The sequence below is a fragment of the Piliocolobus tephrosceles genome, chromosome 3, assembly GCF_002776525.5.
Source record: "Piliocolobus tephrosceles isolate RC106 chromosome 3, ASM277652v3, whole genome shotgun sequence".
NCBI classification, from domain to species: domain Eukaryota; kingdom Metazoa; phylum Chordata; class Mammalia; order Primates; family Cercopithecidae; genus Piliocolobus; species Piliocolobus tephrosceles.
Genome location: NC_045436.1, coordinates 66,474,954 through 66,493,656, shown reverse-complemented (window position 1 = coordinate 66,493,656; position 18,703 = coordinate 66,474,954). Strand labels below are relative to the sequence as shown.

The 18,703-nt window shown below is 38.1% G+C and overlaps 1 protein-coding gene across 5 annotated transcripts in view; it reads left to right on the top strand.

Moving 5' to 3' along the window:
• SPATA5 (spermatogenesis associated 5) overlaps positions 1–18,703 on the top strand; it is a 363,998-nt gene that overhangs the window by 3,448 nt on the left and 341,847 nt on the right. For 3 of the 5 annotated variants that reach the window (XM_023217552.2, XM_023217555.1, XM_023217554.1), the window contains exons 2-9: positions 1,031–1,155; positions 2,433–2,590; positions 6,814–6,872; positions 7,472–8,113; positions 9,386–9,515; positions 9,762–9,818; positions 11,786–11,909; positions 14,388–14,643. In XM_023217552.2, coding sequence (XP_023073320.1) covers positions 1,031–1,155; positions 2,433–2,590; positions 6,814–6,872; positions 7,472–8,113; positions 9,386–9,515; positions 9,762–9,818; positions 11,786–11,909; positions 14,388–14,643 — 1,551 coding nt within the window. Of the gene's footprint in view, positions 1–1,030; positions 1,156–2,432; positions 2,591–4,152; positions 4,243–6,813; positions 6,873–7,471; positions 8,114–9,385; positions 9,516–9,761; positions 9,819–11,785; positions 11,910–14,387; positions 14,644–18,703 lie in introns of those variants that run through there. The other 2 variants (XM_023217553.2, XM_023217556.2) reach the window with 2 other exon arrangements.

Below are 18,703 nucleotides of genomic sequence, written 5' to 3'. Positions count from 1 at the left end.
TTTTCTTTTTTATTACAAAATATCTGTTTTCTGATTATTGAGGAAAACTTAGGTAGATCTCTGATTATGGTATATATGTTTACAATAAATTTTATAATGAAGTTGTGACATTTTAAAATTACTTAAGTGTTTCATGGATTTTGCGCTGAAAAGAAAAACATTGTATACTCATTTACTACATTTATTCATTTTATGGCCATTTATTGTGCAACTGCTGCATTTAATACATTGTAAGCATTGGAGATACAGAGAGAAATGGGACCCAATTCCTGCCTCAAAGCAGTATACAATTAAGGAGAAAGACTAAAACAAATGAATATTATGATAAATGCTATTAACGCAGCACAGGGTGCTGGAGGAATTAGAGGAGGGACACCTAGCTAAATATGGAGCTTGGTGGAGGTGGGGTGGATAGGAAGGAGTGGAAATGTCAGCACATCATTTTCAGAGGTGTTGTTAACTGGACTGAATTCTGGACCCCCTTTTTCAGTCAAAAGTTGAAATCACTAGTGGTGATTTCAGTCAGTGTGTTTGTATAAGGAAGATGACTTGTGTTACTATCTTTATCTATTCTTGGTAATACAGAAGAAGAAGATCTGGTGGTGACCATAATGTGGGGCAGAAGTAGAAACATAACTTAATCCTCTAGAGCCAGATGGATGTTCCAGTTCCCAGTTCAATCCTTTGAATAGTAGTAGCTGACTAAACTTTGAACTTAAAGCTCAGAGACTCTCTTTTGCAATTATGTTTAGTTCTTAAAGAAATTAGAGACTCAGAAAAAAGGAAACCAATGCTCACCCCATAAAACATCTTCTTTTTAGTTAATACTTAATATGTTGCCAGTAGACCCTCAAAAGCATTTGATTTTAAATCTCTTTGTTATAACAAAAGTTGGAACACTAGTTTCTCCAGGGTATGATAAGTACATTCATGTGGTTATATGGTTACAGTATTTTTATTTACTGCAAAAGAAAGCATGCTTTAACCTCTGTTACAAAGTAGTAAAAAATAATTTTCTTTTCCTTCATAGTAGATGACAGAATTCCTAAAACATTCCAGAATTCCCTGATTCATCTTGGACTCAACACTATGAAGTCTGCAAATATATGTATAGGTCGACCAGTGTTGCTTACTGGTTTGAACGGAAAGCAAGAGGTAAGAGTCTTTTGCATTTCCTTAGTTTAGAAATAAAGACTGAACATTGCACATCCAAAAATTTAAACTCTGTAATGCTTTTGAGTGCTGTGGTGGTCAAAGGAAATGCTCATTGGAACATTTTGGATTTCAGATTTGGGATGCTTAGCCAGTAAACATAAGGCAAATATGCCAAAATCGAAAATTGAAAACGTTTCTGGTCCTAAGCATTTTGGATGAGGGATACTCAACCTGTGTTTGAGATGTTTCTGATTTTAATTTTCAACACAAGCAGGAATAAATGAAAAACTGTATTTTAAAAGACATTAATGTGTATAGTAACTCTCTGTTCCTTTGCTGTCTATGACTCTGCTGGGCATAGTAGCCCCTAAAATGTTATGTAGAGAGAAGTGTTTCCTCCGGTGGTAGTGACAGTATTTCTCCCTGTCAGTTAGTTATATTTCTTTATAAAAATATTATTTTGGGGTAAGAAGGTCACCTGTTCTGTATGTAAATATTTTATTATTCTCCCTGGTTTCAGCTGTTTCTCCTTGCTGTCATTCTTCATACCTGAGATTCTCAGCCTAGAACCTTTCCTGGATCATTTTTGGCAACTTGGCTTTCTCCTCTGCTACCAGCCCCTTATCTTTCCTGGCCTCCTTTGATGCTTTTCTGATCTGCTGGGGATCCTCTGGAAATACTTTGAATTTTTTTTGTCTGCTGATGGCACCCCTTTTATTCTTTTAATTTTTCTGGCTTATACTTTAAAGTTCCTTTACTGTGTCTTGTAGAAGAGAGGACTATAAGTGTGTGAGCTCAAGCTAGAAATTTTCGCTCCCCCCTCTTAACGTTTAAATTTGATAAGACCCAGGTTCTGACAAAGCTCTTGTTTTGTGTCCCTATGTCCTGGATGTAGTTTAATTTCCAGGCTGAATTACTTTACAAGTTATCTTGCCTTAATATTTTTGTCATTTCCTCATTATCACTTGTTAATGCCTTTATCTTTTTTCATATGTCTTTCATATCTTCTGCTGTCTTCACTGTGGGATCATTCTTGCTCTTTAGAAAAAGATGTAATATTATTAAAAAGTTTATTTTTCATGAGCCCTTATAGTATTTAAATTTTTTTAAAAATGCAATTTGTCTTATTGCAATTGGTATCAGATTATAACTCTTTTTGGGTAAAGACTGTATTTTGCATATCTAAGTACTTGACTGTCCTTAGCATGCTACCTTGTAAATTGATGGTATTCTATGAATATTTATTTTCTAACATTTTTATTTCCTCTGTCTGGTAGGTCTATACAGCGTGGCCTGTGGCAGGATTTCCTGGAGGCAAGGTTGGCCTGAGTGAAACGGCACAGAAGAATGTGGGTGTGAGGCCTGGTGATGCCATCCAGGTCCAGCCTCTTGTGGGTGCTGTGCTACAGGCTGAGGAAGTGGATGTGGCACTGAGGTTTGGCTCTTTTCTTTGGTGACTATCTGGATCAAAGCTGCCCAGTAGAAATATAAGAGTCACAAATGTAAACCACATAAGTAATTTTGCATTTTCTTGTAACATTTTAAAAAGTAGAGAGAAACAGGTACAATGAATTATAATAGTACGTTTTATTTAACCAATATATGTAAAAATGTATTTTAACATGTAATTATAAAAAATTACCAATAAGGGCTGGGCACGGTGGCTTATGCCTGTAATCCCAGCACTTTGGGAGGCCGAAGAGGGTGGATCACTTGAGCTCAGGAGTTCAAGACTAACCTGAGCAATATGGCGAAGCCCTGTCCCTACAAAAAATACAAAAAATAAAATTTCTAGGCATGGTGATGTGTACCTGTAGTCCCAGCTATTTGGGAGATGGAGACAGGAGGATTGCTTGAGTCTGGGAGGTGGAGGTTGCAGTGAGCTGGGATTGTACCACTGCACTCTAGCCTGCGTGACAGAGTGAGACTGTGTCTCAAAAAAAAAAAAGTTACCGATAAGATATTTTACATCCTTTTTTTCAAACTAAGTCTTCAAAATCCAGTGTGTGTGTTACACTTATAGCACATCACAGTTGAGAGTAGCCCCATTTTAAGTATTTGATAGCTACGTGTGCTGAGTGGCTAGTGGTCACTTGTGTTGTATTAGACAACCCAAGCTAAGTGAGTGCTATGTAATTTATAGACTAAGGACTTTTATTTTCCATGATTAGAGCATGCCCTGATATTTTAGGTGAGAGTAATTTTCATTGATGAATATTTAGCAGTGTTTTTCACCTTGACTTGCAGTGTAATCAGGGCTTCTTACAGTTGTAAAGAAAAGAGTAGATTACTGTGAGTCAAACAGAAACAAGTTTTAATTAAGACTATGCAAGAAAAGAACTTGACTGTATATTTTAACTTGTTGATTATTCAATTTAGTAAAACAAACGGTCGTTACTATCAGATTTTAAAATAATCCCTCACCACGGGCTAATTGTTTGAATCTTCCTATCAAGATAGTTAAGGTATATCATCCATCGTCCTGGATATTCTATATCTAATAGGATTTCGACTCGGTTTGCATATACAAGTCTTATCAAAAGTCATTTACAAAAAGCATCTTTTTATACTTTAATGTCGCCTTAGTAATAGTTTGGGGGATGTGTTTACATTATATGTAAGAACTACAAACCATTTTCTAGTTATCAGCTTGATTTTAATATGTTTTCTTCTCTTTTGCTACTATTGTAGATTTTAGACTTGAGTTTTGGCATATTTTTTCCTTTATAACAGGAAAATGTTTTCAGAGCTTATAGTAACAGTTTAATGAATAATAAAAGGCAGAAGGGACAGGAGACAATGTGTTGACTACCAGCTGTATACAGAAGCTTTGTGTATATTGCATGTATGTATACACACACACACACACATTTACCCTTCCCTTTTTAAACAGGTGAAATAGCTTAATGAGAAGTAACTTGCCTAATATTTTATGAGGTAGTTAATAGTACTGTTCTGATTAAACTGGATTATTGCTCAGACTATGTCTTAAAACAGTGCTACAGGTAGCAGTAATTCGTTGACTGGAATTAGCATTTATGATGACCTGCAAACTAGTCAGACCTCTTGAGTGCACAGCAGTCTTAGGTGAGTAATGATTGCTTATTATAGAGGACTGTATATGTTTTAAATGAAAACTCAGGTTTGAAAATTTTGTTTTAAAAAATCTTATGTTTTAAATATGGCAGCAGAGTATAGACAAGAAAGTTAATTTCCAATTGGGAAAATCAGTCATTTTAGTCTGCTTAAATCCTTCAGTTGCAACTGAAAGATTTTATAATTAATAGTAATGTTAGAGCTCCTTCTAGTGGAAATTGTTTTATGTGCAACTGTTTTTTTTTAAAAGCAAAATTGGTTTGATATTTTTACTGTTCTTACATGTGTTTATAAATATCTTCTATTCAGAGTTTAACAAAAGCAATTTAAGTATAACTTGGTTTAGAGTTCCATAAACAAAAGTAAATGTATGCATTTAAGGAGATACATGCAATTTTCTCATTAGTTTATACATATATTTGATTCATGAAATTTCCCATTCTATTTCTTGCTCTTTCTTTTCTATGAATATATAGTTGATTCTCATTATTTATGGTTAGTTATGTTCTATCAAAGTTGCCTTGACCACTGTTAGCAAATACTGAGACATTTCTTCTAGAGGGAAATAGGTATGTATATGTATATATACATACATGCAACGCACACACACATAATATATGTAGTGTATATATAATATAATACATACATACACACACATTTTACATAGATTATAATCTTAAAACTCCAAAATAATTCATTCTGGTGGATATTCTTTTCTTTATTTTACAAAAGAGAAGAGGAGATTTAGAAGTGTTAAGGGACTTGCCTGAGGCTGCCCCGCTACAGGTACTAGTGTTGAGATTCAAACTCCCTCCAACTGGCCCCAGGCCTGGAACTTCTTGACTACGCTGCTGTGTCCCCTATCACTTCCATTCTCTGGTCATCTCTGAATGAGAGCTGAAACAGGGTGGAGAGTCACCTTATTCTATATGGTAACATGGGTGTTGGGTAACCCAAATTTTTTGCTGCTCTTCCGTGTCACTAATTACCACAAATGTTTTGTGAGTATTGATTTTGGGGTACACATACATTTTTGAGAGTTGGTAAATTTGCAAATACAGCGTCCACAGGTATTGAGGATTGACTATATTGTATTATTACTGATAAAAGTGATTGGAAGCCAGGCACAGTGGCTCACGCCTGTAATCCCAGCACTTTGGAAGGCTGAGGTGGGTGGATCACCTGAACTTAGAAGTTCGAGACCAGCCTGGGCAACATGGTGAAACACTGTCTCCACAAAATGTATATATATGTAAAAATTAGCTGGCCGTGGTGGTGAGCACCTGTGTTCCCAGCTATTCTGGAGGCTAAGGTGGGAGAATCACTTGAACCTGTGAGGTGGAGGTTGCAGTGAGCTGAGATCACACCACCACACTCCAGCCTGGGTGACAAGAGTGAGACCTTATCTCCAAAAAAAAAAACAAAACTGGAAAACAAAGTTATTTTGACCAGATGGGCACACAGGCACATGCCACCAAGTCTGGCTAATTTTCTTTTGTATTTTTTGTAGAGGTAAGTTTTTGCCATGTTGCCCAGGCTGGTTTTGAACTCCTGAGCTCAGACGGTCCACCCACCTCAGCCTTCCAAAGTGCTGGGATTACAGGCATGAGCCACCATGCTCAGCTTCCAGTCACTTACACTTCCCTTTGAGCTAGACTGTCCCCGCTCCACTGGTCACTGACAGAACTAGACAGCTATTTGTCTCCCCTCCTGATATGGGCTGCTTATGCATAGAGGAAGAGGAAAAATGCTCTTGTTCTGAGAACTCTCGAAGAGCAGATTTCTTTATAAATGTATGATATTTAGATGTGTTCACTTCCTGCACTTAAGCAGCGCTCCGGGGAGACACAGTTATCATTAGGAAGGAGGGGATCTCATTTCTCCTCGGTCATGTCCTGTCTCCAGAAAAAACCTTCATTGTAACCATTACTCCCCTTTTTCCTACTTCTGCCTCTTCAAGTAACATACTGTATAGGACTAATTTTCTTGAAGAAATGATTTGTAAGTTATACTAAGAGAATGAAGTAAGTTATTAATAAGAGCCTTTTCTCCAAGCTAGGCAACTTTATAAAGGGAATTATTAGTTTAGGTCAGCATTTTAAAAATGTTTTTGACTATGACTCTTAATAAAAAATGGATTTTTTCATCAGATTCCTTGTATATACACATCCATAGATATAGTGCTCATATACATGCATATGTGTATGTATGTGTTAGAAGCTAATATTTTACAAAGCAGTATTTACCCTTGCTATATTCAGTGTACCCCTGCATTTCTTATTCTATTAACAAAGTGCTGAATGGGGCTGAGTGAAATGATTTCATTACCCTTGTGTTTTGAAGAACATTGATTTATGCCACTAAGGCAACAGATTCCAAATGATATTTTCATGGCTATATATTTCTGAAAAATGTCCATCATTTCAAAATTGTATACATTATTTAAGGTTGCAGGTGGATTATTCTTTGATTAAGTCTATATTATATACATGTAATTTTATACCAGTTTAGTTTCTGATGTACCTAATGCTGATTTCTGTCCTCTTCTCATCCTTTTAACAGTGACAAAGATATGGAAATTAATGAAGAAGAACTGACTGGTTGTATTCTGAGAAAACTAGGTGAGACAAATATTTTAAATTGTTTTCTTAAGTTTTAAGCTGCAAGACATCAGCAAATAAAGTGTCCTTGAGGGCTTATAAGTGCACAGTAGTTTTCTTCAAAATAGCTTTGAGAATATTCCCCTCAATGAATGAATATATTTTTAAGATAGGGATGTGTTACTTTTCCTGGTTAATCGGCAGTTGAGCGGTGGAAAAAATATATGACTTGTCTGTGGAAAGAGTCAGTGGTAGAATTGAGACTGTTCTTGCCCTTTCCAGTGAGAGATGCTATCTTGGGAGTGTTGGTTTGGGTGTGCCATTTTCATTTAGTTTATTATTGAATATGAATGCCTGGCTATTTGTTGATGTGGTTGCTAGAATCTGAGATCTACTGTGTGTGGAGGATTTCAGAGAATCATCTTTTCCTTCTATCTCCAGATGATGCTATATTATAGGGGAATATTAGGTCCTTAATATTTTATGGCAATTATTTTATTAATACTCTGCCTTTGATTTAGTCTTTTCAGTCAGATAGTAGATGAAATATATTGCTATTTAAACATTAAACTGGTAACAAAAATTATGCTAACATGTATATTTAATAAATTATTTTCTAGATGGCAAGATTGTTTTACCAGGCAACTTTCTGTATTGTACATTCTATGGACGACCGTACAAGCTGCAAGTGGTGCGAGTGAAAGGGGCAGATGGCATGACATTGGGAGGACCTCAGAGTGACTCTGACAGTGATGCCCAAAGAATGGCCTTTGAACAGTCCAGCATGGAAACCAGTAGCCTGGAGTTATCCTTACAGCTAAGCCAGTTAGATCTGGAGGATACCCGGATCCCAACATCAGGAAGTACTCCTTGTATACCAGTTGATGACAGAATTACAAATAAAGCCAGTGATGTTTTGTTGGATGTTACACAGAGCCCTGGAGATGGCAGTGGACTTATGCTAGAGGAAGTCGCAGGTCTTAAATGTAGTTTTGAATCTGCCAGAAAAGGAAATGAGCAACTTGCCGAAGAAGAGAGACTGCTAAAGTTCAGCATAGGAGCAAAGTGCAATACTGATACTTTTTATTTTATTTCTTCGACAACAAGAGTCAATTTTACAGAGATTGATAAAAATTCAAAAGAGCAAGACAACCAATTCAAAGTAACTTATGACATGATAGGAGGCTTAAGTAGCCAGCTGAAAGCAATTAGAGAGATAATTGAATTGCCCCTCAAACAGCCTGAGCTTTTCAGGAGTTATGGTATGATTATCTTCAGTTTATTGCACCCAAAAATGTTAAATTCAAATTAAAAGATAGTTGACACTTATCTAGTGATTGCTCATCCTCTTTTCCTGTTTTTATTTTCTGAGTAGTGGGTGTGGTAGAAGATGTCAGTTGCTTTGGGAGATGCCAGTTAAATGGGCCATTTTCTATGCCTTGGTATTTTTAGGTTGTAATGTGAATTAGTGACAGCCTTGTCTCTTCTACGAGCGTATTTCCACAATTACCTGTATTGGATCTAGAATAAGTATCTTGTTATGCTGGGTCATCTGTAATGACTGAAGAAATAAACCATTCAAATACGTTAGATAAAACTTCGTTAGGAAATGTAACTGTGTACCCATCTTTTTGCAGTGAAGCAGGTAATTAAGGGAATGGCTTGACTCAGGAAGCTCAGGGCTTCCGCTGCCTTGTTATTGCCAAGATCCTTTGCATGTATTTGCTGTGTCTGATCTCTCTGCTTTTTCCTTTCTCATGAATCTTATATATACATACATGTATGTATATATATGTATGTGTAAAATGAACCCTTAGATTGGCATTTTGCTAGTACTTATGTACCGTTTATACTAGCAAACATATGTACTCTTCAAGGTGGTTAGTTGGAAAAAAACTGGGATTGGTGGCTGCACTATGTTTTTTGATAATTGAACTGTATTGTGTGGAATGGGGCATTGCAACAATGTTGGTGTGAAGTTTTTTTTTTTTTTTTGAGACGGAATCTCGCTCTGTCTCCCAGGCTGGAGTGCAGTGGCACGATCTCCGCTCACTGCAAGCTCACTGTAAGCTCCGTCGCCTCCCGGATTCACGCCATTCTCCTGCCTCAGCCTCCTGAGAAGCTGGGACTACAGGCGCCCGCCACCACGCCCGGCTAATTTTTTTGTATTTTTTAGTAGAGATGGGGTTTCATCGTGTTCGCCAGGATGGTCTTGATCTCCTGACCTCGTGATCCACCCGCCTTGGTCTCCCAAAGTGCTGGGATTACAGGCGTGAGCCACCGTGTGCCCGGCTTTTTTTTTTTTTTTTTTTTTTACCAACATACTTCCTCTGCTCTGTGGTCTACAGAGAGAGAAAGTCATTGCTGGGGATCAGTGTTTGGACTAGTTAGTACATCTTTCTGGAGGGGGAGAAAAAACTCTTGACTCCTTGTGATGCAAGGTAAAGTTAAATTTTATAACTCATGTTTGAACTTCTTACATTTGTAAGAAACCTGGTGATGGTGAATCTAGTGTTTTCTACTTTTTCTTCCAGGAATTCCTGCCCCTAGAGGAGTGTTACTTTATGGTCCTCCAGGTACTGGAAAAACAATGATTGCCAGGGCTGTTGCTAATGAAGTTGGAGCCTATGTTTCTGTAATTAATGGTCCTGAAATTATAAGCAAGTAAGTACATGTTTTAATAGAGTAAACTTAATATACTTCTAAAATGTGGTTTTTAGAAATGATTGTGTGGTATTCTGTCTGATATTTTGTACATTGAAATATTTTGCTTCTTAATAATTGTTTGGAAAATAATTTTTGAAACTAATTTTAAGTATTATAGAAATATTGAAAATTCAGATTAGCTTTTATAGACAAAGCTTTAAAAACAATAAGAAATGGTCTTTAAATACATTTTATTTGTTATAGATTCTATGGTGAGACTGAAGCAAAGTTACGTCAGATATTTGCTGAAGCCACTCTACGGTACTTTTTATTTTTAAATGTTTTGGAATTAATAATCAAGGCTGTATTAGTCAAAGTGAGATACTAGCACCTTATACAAAGCATAAACGGTAGTACAAAAATAATAGTGATAGTAGTAGAAATAGATTATAGATCTAATGAAATTCTATTTCTATCTAATCTTTAAAAGTTTGATAAATGTTATTAAATTAAAGTAGAAGAATTAAGACATAGTGCTTGATAAGTCATGTGACCTTGTTTGAGCATAGAAATCCATGACTTTCTTTGGGTGCTTAGGTGTATCTAATATGTTTAGTTTTTCTAGTAGACTGTATTATTGTAGCTGTTTATATTAGAACTTCGTTATGTTATACTTTGCTTCAAAGGGACAAATCTTTTACCCATTAAATAATGACTCTGGCTGGATGTGGTGGCTCATGCCTGTAATACCATCACTTTGGGAGGCCAAGGCAGGAGGATTACTTGAGCCCAGGAGTTTGAGACCAGCCTGGGCAACATAGTGGGACCCTGTCTGAAATTGGCTGGGCACAGTGGCTCACACCTATAATCCCAGCACTTTGGGAGGCCAAGGCAGGCAGATTACTTGAGGTCAGGAGTTAGAGACCAGCCTGGCCAACAGGGTGAAACGCTGTCTCTACTAAAAATACAAAAATTAGCCGGGTATGGTGGCAAGTGCTTGTAATCCCAGCTACTCGGGAGGCTGAGGCAGGAGAATCTCTTGGACTTGGGACGTAGAGGTTGCAGTGAGCTGAGATTGTGCCATCACACTTCAACCTGGGGGACAAGAGCGAAACTTTGTCTCAGAAAAAATAAGTAAATAAATAAAAATAATTAGCTGGGCATGGTAGCACATGCCTGTAGTCCCACCTACTGAGGAAGCTGAGGCAGGAGGATCACTGAACCTGGGCGATCAAGGCTGTAGTGAGCCATGATTTCACTGCTGCACTCCAGCCTGGGCAACACAGACCCTGTCTCAGAAACAAACAAACAAACAAAAGCAAAACAGTGGTAGAGACATAGCTATATTACGAGTGATGTTACGTTTGACTAAGTTATAGACCAATATCCTAATACTCATTACAGTGTAACAATGAAACCTAAATTCCTGAACTCAAGTGGTCCTCCCCCTGTAGCCTCCCAAATAGCTGGAACTTTAGGTGAGCACCACCATGCCCAACTAATTTTTGTATTTTTTTTTCTAGCAACAGAATCTTGCTGTGTTGGTCAGGCTGGTCTTGAACTCCTGGGCTCAAGCCATTCTCCTGCCTCAGCCTCCCAAAATGCTGGCTGTCTTGGTGTTTAATATCGTCATTACTGCTCTTGAATCAAAAAACTCACCATTTTTGAAGTTTATTTTTTCCCCCAATGATAGTAGATGAAATAAGCTGTTTGTAGTCCTAGTACTGTACTGAAAATTTTAAAACTAATGGTACACCTGATTGTTTAGTATGCTTTTGTTGTTGCTGTGTTCATGGCAGTTGAGATTTCCTTCTGTGAGAGAATTCACATCTGTTTATGGGAGAATTGATCATCTTGCAAGTTTTTTTTTTAATGGTTTAAAAATAACAGGGCATTTCTAGTTTATGTCCTTTGGTTTCAAACCTACTCCAAGGGATAGCATCTCTAGCCTCAGCTTCTGAATTTGACCCAGTCATAACAACTTAATGGGCATTACTGGGGAGAGTTCTGGGCATTACTGGAAGAGTTCTTAAGAGACTCTCATCTTTTAAGCAGCATACTCTACTCAATTACCCAGCCTTTTAATGGAAGGCAGATAGAATAGTATGAAGTTAGTGAGTTAGTATTTTGGGCTAGAATGAATCTAAGGTTTTTTAGCTTAACATTATAATATCTTTATAATATTAAGTAAATTCTAAATTTGATATGTTGCATTTCAATTAAAAAATTAAAACTAAGTAAAACTTCAAATATAGATGAGAGATTTCATTTTACTTGTTTGTTTTTAGACACCCGTCAATTATTTTTATTGATGAGCTGGATGCACTTTGTCCGAAAAGAGAGGGGGCCCAGAATGAAGTGGAAAAAAGAGTTGTGGCTTCACTCTTAACACTGATGGATGGCATTGGTTCAGTAAGTATAGCACTAGTATTGATTCTGTGTAGGATTAATTTTTAATACATGTGTAGTGGCAAAAACTATTGAATGCGCCAGTGTCTTTGGATATTTTAGGATAAAGGAAAAATATTGGCCATAGTATTGGGAAGATCTGTAAAATAATTTGTTTTAGTAGATTACTTAGTAACTGCTAGGACAACATCATAACCTGGCAGGTTTTTTCTAGCATATAAAATACTGTACCATGATGGATTTATTTTGTGATAAATGCTATTAGCTTTAAAACTTGAAGCAAAGATCAGTAAGGAAGATTTAGCAGTTAAATTTTAGGGGATTTTATTTTATTATTTATTATTTCTTATTTTTTTTTTTTTTTGAGATTGAGTCTTGGACTGGAGTGCAGTGGTGCACTCTCAGCTCACTGCAACCTCTGCCTTCCGAGTTCAAGCGATTCTCCTGCCTCAGCCTCCTGAGTAGCTGGGACTACAGGCATGCACCATCACACCTGGCTAATTTTTTTTAAATCTTTTTAGTAGAGATGAGGTTTCACCATGTTGGCAAGGCTGGTCTCGAACTCCTGACCTCGTGATCTGCCCGCCTCGGCCTCCCAAAGTGCTGGGATTGCAGGCGTGAGCCACTGCATCTGGCCTGAGGGGTTTTTATTAAGAAATGTCATGAATAAGTCTTATTACCCATGTACAAATGGACTCTTTCAAGGCTTTGTACTAGGGAAATGAAACAAAATGAGAATAATGGAAAGCGTTTTGTATAACATTTAAAAAGAACTTATTCATATTACTAGATTCTCTGATAGGGGATACATTCCTTTATTAATAAAAACTATATGCTAATTATGGCAGGAACATTCATAGGACTAACAATAGGTATGAACAAAAATTTTCTAAGACTCCTGATATCCATTAATTAGAAAAAATACACTTTTTATGCTAGATTGTGAATAAGTAAAATTTTTAGAACCATAATATGTTAGAACCACAATAAATTTTAGAAATTATGTAGTATCAAGTCTCTTTTGCACATTTAAAAACTGGTCATTTAGAACTTTTTGTTTTTACTGCCTAGTGGCAGAAAGTAAACATGTGAAAATAATATAAAGATTTGGCATCAAGTCACTTATATACTAACGTGTTAAAAATTTTAAGTCTGTAAGAGAAGGGTTGTCACCTGGTGGAGGCTGCCTGACCAACTGGTTCTCAGTCCTGGAACAGTACCTAGGAGTGATTGTCATGTCCCAGGTTTGATTCTCAGGTTATAAAGTTGGAGAATTCAGTGTTATTAGTATGTTGGAGATGATAGAGTTGTGAGGACAGACTGACCCATGATGATAACACTTACAAGAGAATGATGTATAAAATAGTATGCTAGTTTGTCCATTTATAGTCAGAGATGTGATTATTAAGCAGACCAGATGTTTGTGTTTATGGATGACCATATTTTCACCTTGATGACAAATATAGAGAGCTGTCTTATAATTACAAGTGTTCTTGGTAAGTAGGAAATCAGATGAAAGGCTTAGTGTTGGAGAATCTTAATTATTTCAATCTGCTGTCTCTCTCTGCCACTGGGATAAGCCTGTTGTGGTTTAGTGTTCTTGCCTTTGGGCAAGGAATGGAAACATGTGATACTGATGTTTTAGTCTGAAAATATTTAAGGGTCTGTTTTTGCACTTCTAAACTTATAATTCATAGATTCACTGTAGTCCATACATTGTGTGTTGGCACATTCAGTATAATTGATTAGGTTTGAGCTTTAAAAAAAATTTTTTTTAACATAAATTGCATTCCAGTTATGCTTGTCTCTGGGTCATCTGAATAGAATATTGGATAATTTCTACAGGTGGCTGGTCACGATCATAGGTCTTTATTATTTGTTTTTCCTAATTTCATTTTCAGAGAGTAAAAATACCTATATATTCAAGGGTGGCTGATACTTGGATATTGGTTATATTGTTGTCTCTATTTTCAGGAATTTAAAAATGTATCCATATTAAAAAAAACAGTCTATAAGCAAAGACTTTTTAGATAACTTTCTTTTAGAATCTTGTTCTATTTGAGTATTATATGTGTCACAATCCTGACTTCCAAGTAGGGGAAAAGGACTATTTAAAACAATTAAAGCAATTATATGGTACAGTATTATATATGTGTTATTTTTTATGAGAATGATACAGTTAAGATGCGAGAAGTAAGAGAGATATCATGGTAGATGGAGAGGTAAGTATTGGAAAACTTTCTGCAGGAGGAAGCATTTAGGCTGAACATTGAAAATGTATAATAAAAGTAATAAATGTATAATAAAAATCTATTACTAATAAAAGTAATTGATAGGTAATGAAAGTGTAAGAAATAGGACTTAGTAGCCTGGACAGTTAGATGATTCAACCTTGTCTGTACAGCCAGTGTGCGCCTCCCGCTTTTTTTTTTTTCTAACTTTCAGAAAAATAAGAAATTTATTTTCATTTTATTTTGTTAGGAAGTAAGTGAAGGACAAGTGTTGGTTCTTGGGGCCACAAATCGCCCTCATGCCTTGGATGCTGCTCTCCGAAGACCTGGGCGATTTGATAAAGAGATTGAGATTGGAGTTCCCAATGCTCAGGACCGGCTAGATATTCTCCAGAAACTGCTTCAAAGGGTACCCCATTTGCTCACTGAGGCTGAGCTGCTGCAGCTGGCAAATAGTGCTCATGGATACGTTGGAGCAGACTTGAAAATCTTGTGTAATGAAGCGGGTGAGTGTGGTTTGCTATGGTGAGTCTATATTGATGCACTTATCTCCAGTTTATTTACATACAAATAATTTATATTTTTACTGATTTCTTAATGGAAGTAGCTTTGTTTCTAATTATAAAATGCGTAATTTTTATTTGAAAAAAATTTTGTTGGAGAAACCTAGATGATTCAGAAAACTATTAAAAAGAAATAAAAATCACTCCATCCTACCTCTAAAGGATAACCACCATTATAGTGTATACAGTCAGCCCTCCATATCCTTGGGCTCAGCATCTGAGGATTCAGCCAACTGTGGTCTGAAAATATTCAGAAACAAAAAAATTTAAAACACTAAAAAAATTTAAAAATTTAAAATATACAGTATCATAACTAAGTTGACCCTTGAACTATGAGGGCTTGAACTGCATGGGTCCACTTATATATGAATATCTTTCAATAAATATGTTGGAAAATTTTTTGGAGATTTGGAACAATTTGAAAAAGCTTTTTCTTTAGCTTTGTTGTAAGAATATGGTATATAAGACATGTAACATAAAAAATATGGTAAATCGGCTATTTATGTTATTGGCAAGGCTTCAGGTCAACAGTAGGCTATTAGTAGTTAGGTTTTGGGGGAGTCAGAAGTTATGCATAGTTTTTTGACTGCGCAGGGATTGGTGTCCCTGACCCCCAAGTTGTTTAGAGGTAAACAATATTTACATAGCATTAACATGGGATCAGGTAAAAGTAACGTAGAGATTATTTAAATTATATGGGAGGATGTGTATAGTCTATATGCAAATACTGTGCCATTAACTGGCTTAAGCAGTCCTTAGATTTTGGTATCTTAGGGGTCCTGGAACCAATACTCCATCGATACTAAGGGATGACTATATCCTACTAGACTTATCCAAAGTATACACACACACACACACATACATGGACATATAATCAGATCAATTGGTGGCAGTATTGATGATGACAATATTTATTGATATATTGTGCTGTGCTGTGGAAATCAGGGAGACGTGTAAACTGGAGAATCACAATTTTCCTTAAAATTGAGTGTCATGCCGGACCCCTGTTAACTTCAGTAGGGGTGATACCAAGTTTGAGAGGCCAAAGAAGATGCCCAGAGCCAATAAATGAAACTTAGGGCTTATTTGGCGGAACTTACTTACAGGGTGGTCCAGTGGTGGTGGGCTGGACAGGAGAACTGCAATCACTTGCAAAAAGCATGCGGCTTGTATAGCATTTTCACTTAGCATCCTCCCCCCAGCAACTTCCACATGGCAACCTCCTTTCTTAAGTTATTACTTTCAGGTGCATCTGCCATACACTCTGCACCAGCATATCCTTGCATGGCCCTCACATTCTTATGCCATTCTGTCGTGATATCCCTGGGGCCAGGAATGTAGAGGAGCTTTGCAGCTAGATGCTGCAGCAGCAATATAAACTACAACAACAAAGAATAACAAATGTAATAACAATCATACTTCATAGAAAGTTTTTCAAGGACTTGGGAGTTGATTAAAGCACGTGGTTACAGGGTTTCAAGACTTAGATTCTGTGGTGGAAATATGGGTATTTAAGGCCTGCATGGCCTGGGTTACATCGTCAGAGTCATCAGGAAAACATACACAACAGGTTTTAATTAATCTATAGGTTCCGCCCTTGTGGGGGCAGGTAAGATGTCCAGGGCCATGCGATTTTACAAAGAAGGGTGCAGGACGCACTATTGCTGTCTGCGCTGCTGTCATCCACTCTAGCCCATCATCGTGTATGGCCTACCTACTGTGGGAGTGACATTAACGTGCTCCCTTACCAGGCGGAAAATACGCCATCTCATGTCGGTGGTGGGAAACTTGCTGCATGAGGTGCTGTTGTCACTGAAGGGAAATAGGTGAAGGTCACCATACCAAGTGTCGAAGTGGCCCCAGGCACTCATGTTAGCTGCCTCGGTGTGGCATGGCAGGCCCACAGTGGAGGAGAGGGGGAGCTCTCCGCAGACCCAGCAGTCTCTTTTCTTCCGGAGAGAGAGAACCATCTTCACCCAGTCCACGAAGAGGTTTGCGGCACACCATCTATGGGCAAAAGGTGAGATGTTTAGTGGGTATAAGAAAGGACAAGTCCTGGCCGTTTAACAAGACACGGGGAGTTGTGTCATTCTGAGAGAGCACCACCCCTGGCAGCAACCTGATGCCTGGTTTACAATACCAAATGGACTGGCCCCCCTCTGTAATGTGTTGCAGGAGGCCAGAGGGAGACGGTGGAGGTATAATGTTTCATGAGAGGATGTTCATCCCCTTGCACAAGGGAGGACTAGGATTCATTATTTTAGAATTACAGCGGAGAGTATGGTATAAAATAGTTGTGACCTATATATCCTGTTCTAGGCCCTTCCACCATGGAGCAGAAAAACTGAACTATCGGGCTGGGTTTGTCGTTTCCCAGAACCATGTAATGATGTGCTCCCCAGTAGGTCGGTCCTGTGGCAAGGGCAATAGCAGGTTACTTTGTGTCCCAGGTTGGGGGCAAAGGTGTGCTGTTCCTTATCCTATCTACCTGGATCCTGTTGGTGGTATCACATCCTTGTGTTAGAAGAGTATACACGATGGGGTGATGAGAATGTGCATGTTCATTCAGGTTGTGCACGGCTGCTGGTAAGCGGTGTGTCCACGAGCCAATTCCTATAGGAGTTGTTTCAACAGTCCATTCATTTGTTCAGTCAGCCCCACTGCTCTAGGGTTGTACAGCAGGTGGAAATGCCAGTGGATATCTGGGGCCTCTGCCTATTCCTGTACTTTATATCTGGTAAAGTATGAGCCCTGGTCATTGTTAATTTGTTTTTTTTTTTTTTTTGTGATGGAGTTTTACTCTTGTTGCCCAGACTGGAACACAGTGTTGCCATCTTGGCTCACTGCAACCTCCACCTCCCAAGTTCAAGCAATTCTCCTGCCTCAGCCTCCTGAGTAGCTGGAATTACAGGTGTGCACCACCATGCCTGGCTAATTTTTTGTATTTTTAGTAGAGATGGGTTTCACCATGTTGGGCAGGCTGGTATCAAACTCCTGACCTCAGGTGATCTACCCGCCTCACCCTCCCAAAGTGCTGGGATTACAGGCATGGGCCACTGCGCCTGGCCCATTGTTAATATTGATGGAGACTCTGTAGGCTGCACAAATCTGTTCTGGTCCTTTTATGGTGGCGTGCTTGCTGGGATATGCTCGCAGTAGCCCTGTGCGGGTTTCTGCACAAGTTAAGGCATAGTGGCAGCCATCCAATAGGGGCAAAGATCCTATGTAGTCTACCTGCCACTGTTGTGCTGGGCTCTGGCCCCGGGTGATCTTTCTGATATCAGGTGGCAAGGGCCTGCAGTGTTCCTGTGCACAGGTAAGACGTTGCTGACAGATGTGTACTGTGTCTTTGTATCATAGTGGCAGCTCTAATTCTTTGCTATGGCCCAAAGAGTAAGTTGTCCCCTATGTCCTGTCTTCTTTTGTAACCAGTTGACCACATTGTCTGTGGGGACTCCCTTGAGGAGATGAATGCAGGTTAATTTGTCTGCCTGTTGATTTCCAGGTGGTGTAGATGCAGTGTGGGAATCCAAATGGTAGATCATTTTATGCATTCCCCGGATGCAATGGGGAATGTCCTTCTACATGTCAGTACCCCAAAGGAGGTGACCTGCTACTGTCTAGTCCTGTGCTTCCCATTGTAGTAGCCACATGTTGAGTCCCTTTACATTGGATTAGGTAAAAGTAATCTAGAGATTATTTAAATTGTATTGGAGAATGTACATAGGCTATATGCAAATACTATGCCATTTTATATAAGACGCTTGAGCTGTCCTTAGGTTTTGGTATATCAGGGGTCGTGGAACCAATACCCCATAGATACTAAGGGATGACTATATCCTATCAGACTTTTCCAAAGTACACACACACACATGTAATCAGATGCATTGGTGGCAGTATTGATGAAGACAATATTTATTGATACCTCGTGCTGTGGAAATTGGGAAGAAGTGTGTGCTGGAGAATCACAATTTTCCTTAAGGAATGTCATGCCGGATGCCTG